Below are 18,371 nucleotides of genomic sequence, written 5' to 3'. Positions count from 1 at the left end.
TGTTCAACCAGTCTTCAATCAGATGGGCCCTCGGCACATTTGAACCACTGAAGGCTGCAGTACCCGACGGCATCCTTCCAATCTTTCTCCAAAAAGCAGCCGACACCATAATGGCTGAGTTGATCAACTTACTTCGAGCCAGCTTCACCCTGGGCTACATCCCTCGAAGCTGGCGCAAAGTTAAGGTGATCTTCATACCTAAGGCCGGCAGAAGTGACCCCACGATGCCAAAAGCCTTCAGACCCATAAGTCTGACAGTGACTCTGCTCAAGCTTATGGAGAAAATCACGGATAACCACATCCGGGCGGAGTTCTTGAAGGACTTCCCTTTGCATAAACACCAATATGCATACCAAGCGGGCAAATCGACCGAAACTGCCCTACACGCGTTAGTATCGAGAACGCACTGAAATATAAAGAATCTGCACTTTGTGCTTTTCTTGATATTCAGGGCGCTTTCGATAACACTTCGTACACAGCCATCAATGAAGCGCTCCGGTCGAGGAACGTCGATGGAACAACTGCGAGCTGGATTCATGCTATGCTTACGAGCAGAGAGATTTCAGCATCGCTAGGAGACACATCTATCACAATAACAGCAGCCAAAGGCTGTCCGCAAGGGGGAGTACTCTCTCCTTTGCTTTGGCTGCTGGTGGTAGATAGTCTTCTAAGAAAACTTACACTACTCGGCTACGAAGTCATTGGATATGCTGACGACGTAGTCTTAATCATCCGGGGGAAGTATGACGGAACGTTATCGGACCGTCTACAGTCAGCTCTAAACTGCACCATGTCGTGGTGTGAGCAGGAAGGGCTGACAATAAACCCCAACAAAACCGTGATAATCCCGTTTACTAACAGGAGGAAACACGACCTTAGGCCGCCTACCTTGAAAGGAACCCAACTGACCTTCAGTTCTGAGGTCAAATATTTAGGAGTAATCCTTGACAAAAAGCTGAACTGGAATGCACATCTGGACTATGCGGTAAAGAAGGCAACTACTGCTATCTGGGCGTGCAACAAAATGCTCGGCAAAACCTGGGGCCTTAAACCGAAACTTGCTTTCTACTCTTACACCACCATCGCTCGACCTAGGGTAACCTATGCGTCGACCGTTTGGTGGCCGAAGACTGAACAGAAGACATGTCAGTCGAAGCTGACCAAGCTCCAACGACTGGCATGTCTCTCTGTAACGAGTCCTACCTATTTAGCAGCACCATCTTCCACCGGAAGATTTTGGGGCCTCCATTGTTCCGGTAGCCATCATTTGCATTGGACAAATCCGGTCATTTCGACAACGGAATTCTCGTTTTTATTCAGATAAGTATTGTTTGCTTTCATTTTGTAGAAGTTACATTTAATAATAATTGTAAAGGCGGAGTATCTTTACAAAAATGATTTACATTTTCATTTGGGAATTGATACTTTGTGTTCTCTTCTCTTTCACAGGACAGCAATTTCTGGACAACCATCATCATATCATAGTATTCATCATAGGGAATCGATTGGATGGATTTAGAGATCATTTACAAGGTATGTTAAAAAATATTGTTATGTGAACATATCACTTTTTTATCAATTGGATATTTAATACATGTCAATTCCCGTTTTTTTAAAAAAGATAATGGGTCTTAATTGAAAACATTCATGGTGTTAATTTTTGAGATATTACCCTTAAAACTACTTTTGAGAAAAACTTCTTGCAAATTGTAATTCTCGCTTACTTTTTAAAAAGGTCCTATGTAAATAGGAAACTCATGGCGCTTTGGTGGTTTTGAAAAAGTAATCTAGAATTATTTATTGGCAAAAATAAAAAGGAATCTAAAAATATGCAATTCAGCATTTCAATAAGACGATTACACCAGTTGTATGATTCACGTTTTTTTCATTCGTATTTAGTCATATTTTCGTTTTGCAAAATCATCTTCAATCAAAGTCATCTGGTTTATGGTACCCATGCTTATTAATGTTAACCCCAAATCAAAAAAAAAAAAAAAACAAATTATGTAAATAAGTTAGACTCTAGTACATTTATATATTTTCAGAAAAAAACACCAATATATTACTTGTTTTCATAGTTCTTTTATGTTTTCAGATGACAGTTTTGACATAAAAAAAAACTTCTTCTGACTATTTTTTTGTAAACAGTGCATTGGGCTTACACACTTACCAAAAATCATGATTTTCTGAGTTCAATATCCCACTTTTCATACTATTTTTTGAGTTCAGGTACTACAACCATAAAAATGGTTAGGGTGCCTACAGAGTGGACGCTACAAGCGATGCTACAAGCGACGCGACTAATTTGACAGACCAAGCGACTATACGCGACAACGCGCGACTGGATTTTTGCCCCAGAGTGGACGCGACTAGAAGCGACTCCAAGCAACGCGACTGAAAGAAGCGATTTCGATGCAAACATAATATCTTTTGATGTTAAATGCAGTATTTGTTGTGCTCTAGTTCCAGAAATGGTTCTCCGAAATAATTTGGTGGCCACTGGCCACTCCAGAACCGATACTGAATGTCCCCCGGGGAACCACCGAAGAGGCCAATATCTGATCAGAGCAAAACCTGTCATTATTGGAATCTTTTTTTTTCATTTTGGAAGGACATCTCAGAAATGGACAACCTAAATAATTGAATAGCCACTGGCCACTTTAGAACCGGTTCTGAATGTCCCCCAGGGAACCACTGATATGACCAGTATCTGATCAGAGCAAAACCTGTCAAAATAAGTATTGAAATTCTTTATTTTAGAAGAACATCTCAGAAAAAAATATTTTGGAAGAACATTCTGAAAATTTAGATTGACCTGGCCACTCCGGAACCGGTTCTGAAACACATAAATTTAGAAATTCAAAAATAAAAATACAGAGCAAATGTTCGCTAACTGAAACGAATTCGAATTAAAAAGCACTCAAACGTTATAACCAGTTGTCAAACTGGCTTCGACATTTCAACCCCATTGTTCGACGATATCCGAGCACGTTGTTTTGCTTTTTAATTATCCGCACAATCCGTACTATCCGGATATTTGTAACAAAACATAATAGTTTTGGAGATTTTGCCTAATATTTTTTACTTTAATCATTATCTGGGGTGGATATGGTAGAGCACCCAGAAATCGCCATGCTTCAGTATTCACCCACTTACAGAGTTTTAACTGTGTTTAACTAACTTATACCATTTTGGATAAAATGCAGGTACTTATTTATTGATTTCCAACACTTATCAAAACTGAACTAATTTATTTATTTATGAAACTGGTAGAGGGGTAATTTATGAAACTGTTTTTATGCAAAAATGGATATTTTATATCGAATTAACACAGCGTTGCACAGTGGGTCAAAGTATCTCGAAAAGATTTTACAGACTTTTAAAATTTTATTTACTCCACTTAAAGTTTTTGATTGGAAGGCACAGTCTACCTTATTTTTAAATATTTTTTTTTTAAATTTAAATTTATAAATAAAAAAATTTAAAAAAAAATATAAAAGAGGAGCAAAATATTCAAAAGTTTAAAATTTTCAAAAAATTTTAGGTTTAGAACATAAAAATTATTTTTTTTATCAATGCTATATAAGAATTCAAAAAAAGAAGAAATTATAATTTCAAAAAATATTAAACTTTTAAAAATCAATATATTAAAAAAAATTAAGTACCTACATTCAAATAATAAGAAATTTGAAAAAATCTCAACGTTTCGTACTCCGTAGTTAATTTAAGAATTTAAGAATTTAAGAATTTAAGAATTTAAGAATTTAAGAATTTAAGAATTTAAGAATTTAAGAATTTAAGAATTTAAGAATTTAAGAATTTAAGAATTTAAGAATTTAAGAATTTTAAGAATTTAAGAATTTAAGAATTTAAGAATTTAAGAATTTAAGAATTTAAGAATTTAAGAATTTAAGAATTTAAGAATTTAAGAATTTAAGAATTTAAGAATTTAAGAATTTAAGAATTTAAGAATTTAAGAATTTAAGAATTTAAGAATTTAAGAATTTAAGAATTTAAGAATTTAAGAATTTAAGAATTTAAGAATTTAAGAATTTAAGAATTTAAGAATTTAAGAATTTAAGAATTTAAGAATTTAAGAATTTTAAGAATTTAAGAATTTAAGAATTTAAGAATTTAAGAATTTAAGAATTTAAGAATTTAAGAATTTAAGAATTTAAGAATTTAAGAATTTAAGAATTTAAGAATTTAAGAATTTAAGAATTTAAGAATTTAAGAATTTAAGAATTTAAGAATTTAAGAATTTAAGAATTTAAGAATTTAAGAATTTAAGAATTTAAGAATTTAAGAATTTAAGAATTTAAGAATTTAAGAATTTAAGAATTTAAGAATTTAAGAATTTAAGAATTTAAGAATTTAAGAATTTAAGAATTTAAGAATTTAAGAATTTAAGAATTTAAGAATTTAAGAATTTAAGAATTTAAGAATTTAAGAATTTAAGAATTTAAGAATTTAAGAATTTAAGAATTTAAGAATTTAAGAATTTAAGAATTTAAGAATTTAAGAATTTAAGAATTTAAGAATTTAAGAATTTAAGAATTTAAGAATTTAAGAATTTAAGAATTTAAGAATTTAAGAATTTAAGAATTTAAGAATTTAAGAATTTAAGAATTTAAGAATTTAAGAATTTAAGAATTTAAGAATTTAAGAATTTAAGAATTTAAGAATTTAAGAATTTAAGAATTTAAGAATTTAAGAATTTAAGAATTTAAGAATTTAAGAATTTAAGAATTTAAGAATTTAAGAATTTAAGAATTTAAGAATTTAAGAATTTAAGAATTTAAGAATTTAAGAATTTAAGAATTTAAGAATTTAAGAATTTAAGAATTTAAGAATTTAAGAATTTAAGAATTTAAGAATTTAAGAATTTAAGAATTTAAGAATTTAAGAATTTAAGAATTTAAGAATTTAAGAATTTAAGAATTTAAGAATTTAAGAATTTAAGAATTTAAGAATTTAAGAATTTAAGAATTTAAGAATTTAAGAATTTAAGAATTTAAGAATTTAAGAATTTAAGAATTTAAGAATTTAAGAATTTAAGAATTTAAGAATTTAAGAATTTAAGAATTTAAGAATTTAAGAATTTAAGAATTTAAGAATTTAAGAATTTAAGAATTTAAGAATTTAAGAATTTAAGAATTTAAGAATTTAAGAATTTAAGAATTTAAGAATTTAAGAATTTAAGAATTTAACGGTACACATCAACCAGAGCTTTAGCACCCAGATTTTTGTTACAGACATTTTAGTATCTTCAAAACTACGGGTACTATCGAAATATTTTTATATTCATCCCCTAAAGTACTGTCCACCAAGCAATTTACAGCAAAGTTTCATTAATTTTACAATCCCGTAGTTGCAGGATTGGGTCCGTAAGTTTGACAATTTTGGTATAAGAAGACAACAACTTCCTTCGTTGCTGTGCACCCTTAAGAATTTAAGAATTTAAGAATTTCAAATGTTTAGATTTTTCAAATTTCAGGTTTTAAAATTCTATAGAATTTTAGAATGATGATCTGTTTTCCTTGAGAATTAGTGACGGCTTCACCTGAATTATCATATTAGTCCTTCATTTTTACCAATGAATCAAGATTTTGCATTGTGTCCAATGTCCATACAAAAATGTTTTCAAAATACAAATTCAAAAGACGCTTACTGAAAAGTGTTCTGATCGATACGATTTCTTTGACAAAGTTATGCAGTCCAGCCTCGATTATCCGAAGGTTTCTATGGGACTTTGGGGTTCTATGTGGACTTCCGATAATCGTATCAAATTTTTGTTTTGTTTTTTTTTGTATTTTGTTACTTTGAACAAATTCAAATTCTGCAACCCCATTTTATTAAAGTTCAAATGGTTGATTGTCATCCAAGTACATTTTCCTTATGAACGCCATGGACCATTTCCGAGATGTCCTTCCAAAATGAAGAATTTCGATACCTATATTGACAGGTTTTGCCCTGATCAGATATTGGCCACTTCGGTTGTTCCGGAGAACCAGTTCCGGAGTGGCCAGTGGCCACCAAATTATTTCGGTGGACCATTTTTTAGACGTCCTTCCAAAATGAAGAATTTTGATACCAATATTGACTGATTTTGCTCTGATCAGATATTGGCCACTTCGGTGGTTCCCCGGAGGACATTCAGAACCGGTTCCGGAGTGGCCAAAATGAAGAATTTCGATACCAATATTGACTGGTTTTGCTCTGATCAGATATTGGCCAAGAATTTTGATATCAACATTGACTAGTTTTCTTCTGATCAGATATTGGCCACTTCGGTGGTTTCCCGGAGGATATTTAGAACCGGTTCCGGAGTGGCCAGTGGCCACCAAATTATTTTGGTGGACCATTTTTGAGATGTCCTTCCAAAATGAAGAATTTTGATACCAACATTGACTAGTTTTCTTCTGATCAGATATTGGCCACTTCGGTGGTTCCCCGGAGGACATTTAGAACCGGTTCCGGAGTGGCCAGTGGCCACCAAATTATTTTGGTGGACCATTTTTGAGATGTCCTTCCAAAATGAAGAATTTAGATGCCAATATTGACTGGTTTTGCTCTGATCAGATATTGGCCACTTCGGTGGTTCCCCGGAGGACATTCAGAACCGGTTCCGGAGTGGCCAGTGGCCACCAAATTATTTTGGTGGACCATTTTTGAGATGTCCTTCCAAAATGAAAAATTTCGATACCAATATTGACTGGTTTTGCTCTGATCAGATATTGGCCACTTCGGTGGTCACCCGGAGGACATTCAGAACCGGTTCCGGAGTGGCCAGTGGCCACCAAATTATTTTGGTGGACCATTTTTGAGATGTCCTTCCAAAATGAAGAATTTCGATACCAATATTGACTGGTTTTGCTCTGATCAGATATTGGCCACTTCGGTGGTTCCCCGGAGGACATTCAGAACCGGTTCCGGAGTGGCCAGTGGCCACCAAATTATTTTGGTGGACCATTTTTGAGATGTCCTTCCAAAATGAAAAATTTCGATACCAATATTGACTGGTTTTGCTCTGATCAGATATTGGCCACTTCGGTGGTTCCCCGGAGGACATTCAGAACCGATTCCAGAGTGGCCAGTGGCCACCATATTATTTGAAGGACCATTTCTGATATCATATTTTGCAAATTTGTTGACCTAAATCATACAAATTTTGATTTCAGGTTGTATATTGAAATATTTTTTTTTATTTTTTATTTACAATTTAAAATTCATTTCGAACCATTTTGCAATTTTTTAATTAAATGTACTTTATTTATTGCATCCGAGATTGCATCAAACAATTCTACTGCCCATTTTATTTGAAATTTTAATAGCGAAAGCTGAACAAAACATCAGAATCAATTTAAATCGCTTGATTTGCAGGCGACTGACCTCGGTTTGCACAGGTCGGTCGCGCGACCAATTTGACAGTTGCTTGTTCGTCGCTTGTAGCGCAGCGAAAAATCGCTTCTACTCTGAATAGGCGAGCGATTTCTGCTGGCCGCAAATGAGTCGCGCGTAGTCGCTTCGCCTGTCAAATTAGTCGCGTCGCTTGTAGCGTCGCTTGCAGCGTCCACTCTGTAAGGGCCCTAAGAGTCAGCATGAAATCCAGAAATATAGTGTTCTTTTTGGAAGTAAAAATTAAATAAAATGATTGCGGTGACTTTGAGGATAATTTGGATTTTTACTTTGAACGGAACTTGGCATGAACGGAAACATGGGCCGGTACAAGTCATGTCGCTTCTTTCCACCTTCAAGGCGAAACCTTGCCAATCCTGTGCACTGGCCGGGAGACATAACATCCTGCTCCTGCTATGGACCTTCCTCCTGCTGTGGACGTTCTCTTGCGTGACCCTGTGCGGACCGTTCTGCAGTCCGTGCGAAAAGGAAACGAGCCGCGATCCGCTAAGCCAGTGCATTCTGGCCGTCAGCTGCGCGTGTTCCGGCACGCCAAGTTCGCACAGACGCGGAAGAGGAGAAAGTTCAGCTTGAGTTGTTATGGTTAAGGACACCGGACCGGAGATCCAACCGAGGAACCCGTTAAAATCCTGCCTCCTCCTTTGCAAGCTGTACCGGAGGTGCTCCTTTTGCTTGCTGCTCTGAAACTTTCTCCCGTTTTAACTCCGTTTAACTCGGTCTTAAGAGCAGATGCGGTACGAGCTCTCTCTTCCGATGGCCGGATTTGACTCAATTTTGGAATAAGGAGGTCTTATTTCCAATAAATTTAGAATGTTGCCACAGATTTCTCGAAAACGGCAGAAAAATTCTGTTGTCAAAATGCGGTTGTTATTTTTATCTGTCATCTGTCAAACCAAGGTGTCCAAATGCAGGTCGAAACGTTTTTCGTCAATATATTGACCAATAGATCAATAACAACGTCAATATATCGACGAATAGTTAAATTTTTTACTTTGTCCAACCCCTAGTGCTAAATCAACAATTTTACTCTTCAGCCGGCTGTTTGAGTCTAATTTTCAAATGTTAAAGCAGATACTGCACAAAACCCCAAACAATTAAACCAACATGCATATCACCCGTAATACCTCTTGAGGTATATCCTAGGGTACTACCTTTCATACTAACATTGAGTCCAAAACCTCCCTACAAACATCTATACCACTAAGGTGACGTAGGGGTCTCTGCGCACTTTAGATAGGTGTTTACTAACATTCCTTCATTTCCCTGAGGATAGCTTGGACCCGGCGTGGACCCCCTTATGCCCTGGGCTGTATTACACACTCATCAAAAGATGAAGACATGGTATCTCCCGTGTTGGATTATTGTTCCGGATGAGGGTCTAACACAACCAGACCAAACAGTGGGATAAGCGTTGTGGAGCCTTCCGGTGGTGGGGCGTCCTCCAAATGCTAATGCTAATGCTAATGCTAATATTTGAATGGAAGTAGCACCACTTGCTGATAAAAACTAGTTTCTAAATCTATCATTGTTTAAATTTTTCCAATCAATATTCACCCTGTAATATGAATACACAGAAAAAGTGTCAAACGAAAAAGTGACCAACCACCGGGGGTTGAGTGTAGGATGTAACAAAATGAGTGAATTTTGCGTACATTTCAGGGCAACATCCCCTGGATGCACTAATTCCAAATATGAACTTGATTGGCTGTGACAGGACCTGGCGCTTTGACTTTGAAATTTAAATGGGATTTAAACCCGTATAATCGTGCGTTTTGGTTTTTAATTTTGAGTCCCTTAATGATTTTTGAATTTTTCATTAACCTCACGAGCTCATAGTTCGTGTTCCAGGGAACAACTTTGTCGAAGAGTGCGAAAAGATTCGTCAAATATTAAGAATGTTACAGAATTTATAACACCACCGCTGAAAACTTCAACTTTTTATTCAAGCTCTTCTGGCAGCACTTGCTGCTACTGCAGAAAAAAAATGAGGCAGGCGTCGCGACTCACATGTACACGCAAAACAACCAATGCGAATTCTTTGACCATTGGTATCGAAATTTTGAACATCGAATGGTCATAAACGATCATGCACATTCGATGCTCAAAGCGCTTTGACCATCCGATGTTCATCTTGCTTTGAATTGAATTTGACAGTTCGTTTGATTGTGTGCGTGTTGTCACGCGCAGCTTTTTGGTGTTTTCTCTATTCAACGCTGGCGGCGCCACAGTACATGGCCGCTGCTGGGCAGTGCCGTTCGGCCGTTCGATTCCAGTTCATCAATATTTTTTCTGACGGAACAGTCGATCGGCGGTTTCCATCCGAGTTTCCGCTTGGTCAACCAGCACCAGATCGACCTTCATCGGTGGGAAGAACCGACCTGCAGCAAGCAAGGCGAATTGGCACGAAGGTGTGGGGAAGTGTTGCCACGACGATACGCCGGACAGGCTCGGCATGACGGTTATCTCGAGCTGAAAATAAGAACAGATTGTTGGAAATATGACGAGTTATCCCAATATAGACTTTTCAACCTCCGTTCCAGCTCCAATTCCTCAAATCACCACCGCTGCGAAATCATTTCACGGATCAAGTCTGGCACGATTCGAGTGTAGATGTTGCCGCAGCGTCATTGACCAGCACGTCCGGTTCGGTGTCGGTGACGCCCAGCGACTCGATCGGTTCCGTGTCTATGGCGGGGAGGGATGTCGTCACTTTAGGTTCCGAGACTAGCACTTCTTGTGTCGTTTCAACGGGTTCCTCTGCAGGCTTCATTTGGACGTTTTCGTTCTTGAAGAACTCGATCGTTTCCTTCTCGCGCTCCTCCAGATACTTGGCGAACGCTTCCAGCTGTTCCGGAGGCATCCGAATGGCAGCGGTCAGGCTTTGGCGGCCGTCTACGGGGAACTCGAGCGGATTTTGAACCGTACGCCGGTTCAGAAACTCCTCCAGCGTGCGCTGCTTCGGTTTGTGATAGGGCACGGAAACCGAAGCTTCGCGCGCCATCCGCTGCGACTCGCTCTGGATCAGCTTCATCTGCTCGGCGGCCTTGTCGAACATCTGGAAGAGACGGTAGCTATTAGAATCTACTCTAGACATCAAGAAAATTATTCATACTCGTTGCGGTTTATCTTCGGAACTCTTCTTAGTCTTGCGACTCTTTTTGTGGTCATGATTCGTCGTTTCGGAGTCACTTCGGGCGGCGCCAGATCTACTCTTGGAACCGCTGCCGCCACTGCTGCTAGCCTTTGAGCGACTGTCGTCGCTAAAGTCCAGGTTGAGGTAAGTAGATTCTTCGAGTCCTTTTTCTTCTCCTTGGCCTGGGACCGCTCCTTATTCGTTTTGAGCTTCTTTTGCGCTTCTTTTCACCAACCGATTCCTGATCCCCTCCCGAGCTCGAGTCTCAATCCACCAACGACTTGAGCCGGCTCATGGTCTTGTCGATTCCGTTCCTGATGGCGTCGATCGCCTGGTTTTGTTTGGCCAGCGGGTCGAGTCGCTTCCCGACTCAGCAATTAGGTTACGCCGAGTCGTGACGGTTCTGTCCGCCTCATCGGAATCGCTGTCGATGATTCGGGACAGCTTTTTGAAGTTGTGGTGCCAGCTGGACTCTTATTTCCGCTGGGTTCCGGATTCTCATCCTCAGAGTCACTATCGATTAGTCGAGAAATTCTGCTGCGCGGTGGAGTAACCCTTTTCTCTGCTGTTGTTTGTGAAACGGCAGAACTGGGAGGTTCCTCCAACTTTTTGGGTCCTCGATTCTTGGTCCTCGTCAGAATCCTTCATGTGCAGCGTGTCACCCTCGTTCAGCTCGCAATCGGAGTTGTACTCCAGGGTCATCGGCGATTCCGTCTCGCTATTTTTTTATTCCTTCTGGTCGTCCTGCTGCTGTTGACTGCCTCTCGAACTTATTTATGTTTCGATCAGCGCTGGTACATTTTTTCCGCACTCTTCAGGGGTGTTGGATCTAAACGGGAGAAAAGATTGAGATTGTTTTCTTTTAATGGTTGTTCTTCCTCAACTTACTTCGGATTGCTCGACGTGTACCGCCAAATTCCTCGTGTAGTAATCCAGAATTTCCGCTTCACAAGACACAAACACTTTGCCCAGCGGGCGGGTGCGCACAGCTAAACGAATGGCTCGCCAAACTGGCTGCCGGAGCGTACGTGTCGTACTGGGCCGAAATCCAGGCCAGCGCCTACTACTTCAGACACGGCGCGGTGTTCTTGCCTGCCTTCGCGATGACCGCCATCTTTGCCTGCTGGGCCGTTTCACGCACCCGATGCTCCATGTCGGTGGACAGATTCCCGTAAGGCGGGGCCAGAACGTGAGGACCGCTTTTACGACGTCCAGCTCGTACTTGCCGGTCCTAGTCCTTTTTGAGCTTCTTCTTCAGCACGATCTGAAAGGTATCGTCCAGGTTCGTGGCGATGTCCTTGCCGCCGTGGGTTTCGATCTGGACAAAACTCGGTACTTGCTGCTGTCCAGCGTTGTGAACGGTGCTGCCCAACATTTCCACATTCCGGTCACTGCTATAAGGCTAGAAGAACAGAGGAAAAAAACAGAATCAACATTGCGAAATCGATAAATCAGGAGAATGGAAAAGTGGATAAATTAATTGACTTACTCGGAATTGTAATGCGCCTCACTTGTCGTCGTGCTGAGGGAGTTAAAAAATAACCCTATACGATCCAGATTTTCAGCGCTGTGGTCGAACCTACGCCAGCTATGCTGCACTTCCACTTCCTTCTTTTAGGCACTTTAAAATAAACAACGCGGTACCAAATCGCCAAACCACACTCGGCTTGCTTGGTTGGATCAATTTGACGTTTCCTCGTTCTAAGAAGAACGAGAAGAATCTTTCGCTGCTTTAAAAAAGAAGAGGAAGTCATCGCGTTAGACACGTAAAATATACGAACACCATCAAGCGATGCATTGGTGTGCGTAATGTTTATGGCGAGTTGTACGTTCGATGTTCATAAATGTCCGATGTTCACCGGAGTTAGTTTGCGTGTAACCACCCACTGAGAATTTTGTTTGAGCCTCGACTCGATTTAGGCTTGATCGCGAACCAGGTCGACACGAGGCTCGAGCCAAAATTCGCAGTGGGCAAGCAAGCTGCCAGAAGAGCTTAAAAAAAAAGTTGAAGTTTCCAGGGGTGGTGTTATAAATTCTGTAACATTCAAAAAAGTGCATCGTTTTCTAAATTTCAAGCTTTAAAATGTACTAAAAACTGCTGTCCACATTCAAACTGTAGTCCCGATTGATCCCAGTCAATGGAATTAAAATAATTTTGAAAATTTAATATCATTATGCCAAATGACCATTATGCCAAATGGCCATTATGCCAAATGACCTTTAAGCGAAACGTCCATTATGCCAAATGACATTATGCCAAACGGCGTTATGCCAAACGGCATTATGCCAAATGGCTTTATGCCAAATGGGGTACACCCAAAATCAGAATGATTATGGAATTCAGAATTTTGTTCATATTTTCACAATATTCATTGATTATGATGTTCAGAGATACAGTAAACTAACAAACTGTGATATTTTTTTTTGTTATTTTAAGCGACATAAGTTAATCTTTACCGATCATATTGTTACCATGCATGCAAGTGAATAGAGTAGAATGAATTAAAGCTTGTCGTTTATTGAATTATTGTGACGAACCAAGTACTTAAATGAATTCAAATAATTACAATTATTTATTTTTTGCGGCTAATAAATAGAAATTCGCAATTTTCAGTGTAAGAACGGGCCTTGACCGATCTTATGCACCAGGTTCCCGACGAACACGCACACGCCCTTACACCTACATCTCACCCTTGCTCTGAGTCAGTACGAGCAACACGCTAGAACACGCTTTGAGTGTTCGTGCCAGGCATGCACACCTTCTTTTCCGGTTACGCATTTTAACTCGGCCGGGGGTGGTACATTGCGTAGGGTTTGATGTAAGTATAAGCCCCTAACCATTTAAAGTGTGCCTATCAACTTTCATTAAAGCAAAAACTGTTTTATTTTTAGCTTGAATTCTGAAACAAGTTGTTATTTTACTATGTATTGTTTTCTCCTAAAATCTTTCCTAGTGTTGAGTCATGTTTATCTGTTGCTATTTCTTTTGTCGCGGTGTTTTGTTACAATTTTTGGTCCTAAACATGTTATAAAAGTTTACCAAAAGTATAATAGTAATATTTGTGTTAATCCTTTAACCATTCCATGAATTGAGTAAGGGCTTAAACCTCACTTGTTTGAAAAAAGGGTGAAGATTGAAAACAATAGACAGTTAACGAGAATATATTTCATAAAAATTAAGAATCGATAGTAAGAGAATGATGATTGAGAATAAAAATGAGAAGCTGGATATAGTAGATGTAAATTTAGACAATAGTTAATAAATAGAGATAAAAAACAAGCTTAGATTATAGTAATGATAATTTATAAGACAGATAAAGAAGAATCAGTGAAAAAGTGGGAATCAGTAGAGCAAAAATAAAAATAGGAGATAGGTGGTAGCTGAGAATGAAATAAGGAGAAACCCCATTGTGCGATGTTTCAGGTACATCCAAAGCAAAAAAAAAAAAATCAAAGTAATCCACTTTAACGACCCCCGGGTCTTTTGTGGTCTCTGTTGCAAGTTTCTGCTCATTTCTAGGCGTCCGAAGGTTATGTGCGGTGAGTCACTCAAAACCTCTTTTACGTAAATGGACCGACATCCACAGCAGTTCACTCAAATTGCGAATCAAAACAATACCATTCGCATGGAGATGGTGATCTTAGCGGGTTGCAGACTGGATTTCTCCATGTATATGTGATGATTGTCCAGCCCAGGTTGCTTAGAAAATGATTAAAGGGAATTAAAACCAATTCTACCCGAACAGGACAGGCAGCACCATGGAAGCCATCCATTGCCGGCCGCTCCCATCTCCACCATTCACCGGGAGAGGAAAAAGGATTCGGAGCACGTCCTCTGCCGTCAGCTGTCACCCCATGCAAGGAGGTTCGTGGGCCCTACCAAGTGGGCTTCAATGGCGCGCGCGCCACCACGCACCAAATTTGTTTCCGACAAATCCTCGTGAAATGTCGAGAGTACAACGTGCCCACACATCACATCTTCATCGATTTCAAGGCAGTCGACCGCGAGCAGCTATGGCAGATTATGCACGAGAACGGGTTTCCGGATAAACTGATCCAAGGCTACCTTGGATGGTGTGATGTGTGACGTGCGTGTTTCGGGGGATTTAGCGGAACCCTTTGGATCACGCTGAGGGCTGCGGCAAGGTGATGACTTATTCTGTGCGCTGTTCAACATCGTCCTTGAGGGCATTATTCGAAGGGCGGGCATTAACACGAGTGGCACGATCATGAACAGGTCCTACCAGCTGCTTGCTTTTGCCGATGACATCGACATTGTGGCAAGAAACCTGGAGACGGGGAAGGATGTCTACACCCGACTGAAGGTACAAGCAAGGCGTGTAGGGCTTGGCATGAATACGACGACGACGAAGTACATGAGAGGAAGGGGTTCGAAAGACGTTGGCCCCCCATGTCTCACCCCTCTAGCTGTGGATGATGATGAGTTGGAGAAGGTGAGCGAGTTCGTGTACTTGGGATCGCTGGTAACCGCCGACAACGACACTAGCAAAGAGATCCGGACTCGTAGTTTTGCCGGGAATCGTGCGTACTTCGGATTACGGAAGACTTTCACATCGGATCGAGTGCAACGCCGCACGAAGCTGACATTGTACAAAACACTGATTAGACCGGTAGTCCTCTATGGCCACGAGACTTGGACGATGCGGCAGGAGGACGAACGTGCCCTTGGAGTTTTCGAATGGAAGGTGCTACGAACGATCTACGGCGGAGTGCAGGTGTCTGACGGAGTGTGGCGACGACGCATGAACCACGAACTGCACATGTTTTTTGAAGAACCGACCATCGCCACCCAGGCGAAGATCGGGAGGCTCAGGTGGGCCGGCCATGTCGCCCGAATGGACGAGAGCCAGCCTGTCAGGCTGCTCTTTGACCGCGCTGAACCAGCTGGCGGAACAGGCGGAAGATCAGGGAAACCGCGCGCACGGTGGGGAGACCAAGTGAATGGTAACATCCGGAAGATCTGTAACCTGGAAAATTGTACAGTAGCAGCTCAAGATCGAGAAAGATGGAAACGTCTTCTTGCCACCTGGTGCGCTATGCTGATTGGTATGTATGGTATGTAGTTATTTAACAAAAAATGGTTTCGAAATAAAGAAGGCATAATTTTCTAGCATTGCTGTTAACTAAGTTTTTAAACTTTCTATTTATTAGCGGCAAAAAGCAGGCCAAGGATTGATACCTAAGAGCATGCAATGGCACTGATCTTGTTGCGTGCTCTTCGGTTGACGTCCAGGTAAGGAACATCCTGGAAGGAGCGCAACTAACTACATCCGTAGTTCTGTTAGATCATCCGAATTATCTTGATCAGAACAGTATAGCTCTGGTTCCTTGTAAGTGTCTTATTTTCTTAACTCCACGTTGGCTTGGTTTTCATGATGACCTAGCTGGTGGCCTGTGGAAACGGCTCGTAAACTTTTGACCACCGCGGGGCAGAGTCGAGACGGCTGAAAGAATGGGGCGCGAAAATGTGGGAAAGGGAAGTAATTTGTGATTGTAGACGGTATTGTTTTGATTCGCAATTTGAATTTGTTCGAGTTCCACAAGAAAAAGAGCCTGCGGTTTCGCTACCTTTTTCTAAGTAAGTCAAGCATCAACATTTCCTCACCTGTGAGCAACCGGCGCAACTGTTAAAAAAAGTGCTGTTTTAGTGAATTTCTGCTTGAAAACTGGCTGAAAGATGGTCGAATCGGTGGCAGACGAGTGCAAGAACCCGTTGGACGGCACGCCGCAGAACATGCTGGACATTGGAGCAGAATCTGCAAACTGTTACGGATTTTAGAGGGGGCCAAGCTGACCACCAGGTCCTCGGGTGGAGGAGGCGTACCAGAACTGCTGGCCAAATACTAGGAGAAGCTGCACCTGCTACACGGATGTTTGGAGGAGCTATTCGAGGGTATTCTGGGGTAAACTTCTTTATGGGGGATCCGGAGAGGCTGATGACGCACCGGGCGACTAAATATCTACCAGAATTTCCAAAAACAGATTCTGCTTTTTTAGAGTTTTTTTTTATAACCTTATGTATTTATAGAACATTAAAAAAACGAACACTCAAATGTTGGGCTTCGTATTGGGTTATTTGGAGAACTTGAAGAACTGAGAGCGGCGGATCATTTGCCTGATGTAGCTTTCGATGCTGGTGTTTAATCGGTTCGATTTTAGTTGGCTGGATGAGAATAAAGGGGATCAACCACGATTGATCGGATTTGCAAGGAAAGTTGTCGCAGGGTGGACAGATGTACGCCGTTAGCGGATTTTTATGCTTCGTTGTTCTAATCCGGTTTATTTGGGCTATTGCTTTGATAGGACCATTTTTGCATCATGGTAGATCCAAACATTGGGCCGCTGTCGCCTGCGTTTTAAAGCACGGCGAACGGGTTGCTTTCATTTGTGGAGGATCTGGCCGAATGGGTACTCCACCTGGATTAAGAAAAGATTGGCAGGGACCAAGAATTAGCCTGGTTTTACTTCCACCGCGCATTGTCAAATGGCCCCATTCGAAATAATTTTATTTTGTGATTGGGTCCGCTTAAGGAAAATCTCGTGGAAAAGCTCGTGCAAATTCGAGATTCTTCAAATGATAGAAACGATTTTCAAAGAAAGTGCTCCCGTATTGTTAACATCACTTTATTTTTTTGCTTGAGGGGCGCCGAAATGAGGAAGGGAGGGGGGGGGGGCTACGGGACATTTTGCCTCCCTTCCCCTTCCCCCAATCATTTTTACCCTTGACGAGAAAGGCTGCCCTCCACAAACAAAAAAATCGGAAAAACCTTTTAACGCTTCGAGGCACAACTTTTATTCAAAATAATAAAGCTAGAGTAAAAAAATGCTTCATTAGAAAATAAACCTTTTTGAAAGCAAAATTTCAAACGGTTATTTAATATTTATATATGGGTCATTCCATCTGAAGCGGAACAGCATTTGAAAATTACCATCTCCGATTCTGCTCAAATTTGGCAGAGCTGTTGAGACTATCAAAACATGCAAAAATCCCGAATTTCATCCAAATCGGACCACCCCCTCCATTTTTGTACCCTCCCAAAAAATCGACTTTTTGGCGATTTTTGAGCGAAACCCCTATCTTCAAACAACTATAACTCAGGAACCACAAATCTTAGAGAGTCGGTCTTAGACTCAATTTTGAAGGAAATTGGACGTAGAATCCATTTCCGTGATCAAAATTGGGATTAAAATATGTTTTCTACCTGTAATGTGCAATTGAAAATATTAAATGGCCGTATTTCAAAACAGCCCTATTTATTTTTTAAATTTGACCTCACCATCGTATTCCCCGTCCAATTTTACATAAGAATCACTTATCGACAGAAAGGAATATGATTCGTTTAAGAGATATGGGTAATTATCTACCAACTCACACGAAATCGGGAAAAGTTGCCCCGACCCCTCTTCATTTGCGTGAAACTTTGTCCTAAAGGGTAACTTTTGTCCCTGATCACGAATCCGAGGTCCGTTTTTTGATATCTCGTGACGGAGGGGCGGTACGACTCCTTCCATTTTTGAACATGCGAAAAAAGAGGTGTTTTTCAATAATTTGCAGCCTGAAACGGGATGAGATAGAAATTTGGTGTCAAATAGATTTTTATGTAAAATTAGACGCCCGATTTGATGGCGTACTCAGAATTCCGAAAAAACGTATTTTTCATCGAAAAAAACACTCAAAAAGTTTTAAAAATTCTCCCATTTTCCGTTACTCGACTGTAAAAAATTTTGGAACATGTTATTTTATGGGAAATTTAATGTACTTTTTGAATCTACATTGACCCAGAAGGGTCATTTTTTC

General features: G+C 40.1%; 1 protein-coding gene across 2 annotated transcripts; it reads right to left on the bottom strand.

Moving 5' to 3' along the window:
- Positions 1–6,986: 6,986 nt before the first annotated feature.
- LOC120429522 (claspin-like) lies at positions 6,987–14,689 on the bottom strand. Of its 2 annotated transcripts, none has more exons than XR_005607423.2 (2): positions 9,949–14,689; positions 6,987–9,888 (listed from the first exon to the last, which is right to left on the bottom strand). XR_005607423.2 is itself a non-coding variant. In XM_039594591.2 (2 exons), exon 2 carries the CDS (start codon positions 10,472–10,474, stop codon positions 10,004–10,006), a length of 471 nt encoding a protein of 156 aa, XP_039450525.1. In that variant the 5' UTR covers positions 10,532–14,689; the 3' UTR covers positions 6,987–10,003. The 2 variants fall into 2 exon arrangements, 1 of the variants encoding a protein (XP_039450525.1); XM_039594591.2 differs by having other exon boundaries at positions 6,987–10,474; positions 10,532–14,689.
- Between the last annotated feature and the right edge of the window lie 3,682 nt (positions 14,690–18,371).

This window comes from Culex pipiens, chromosome 1 (genome assembly GCF_016801865.2).
Source record: "Culex pipiens pallens isolate TS chromosome 1, TS_CPP_V2, whole genome shotgun sequence".
Classification (NCBI taxonomy): domain Eukaryota; kingdom Metazoa; phylum Arthropoda; class Insecta; order Diptera; family Culicidae; genus Culex; species Culex pipiens.
Note: the sequence above shows the minus strand (reverse complement) of the source record. Positions and strands in the feature narration are given on the sequence as shown.

Bases quoted from the DNA above. Each gene is read 5' to 3' on its own strand.
- LOC120429522 (XM_039594591.2), bottom strand. From the start codon at position 10,474: ATGTTCGACAAGGCCGCCGAGCAGATGAAGCTGATCCAGAGCGAGTCG.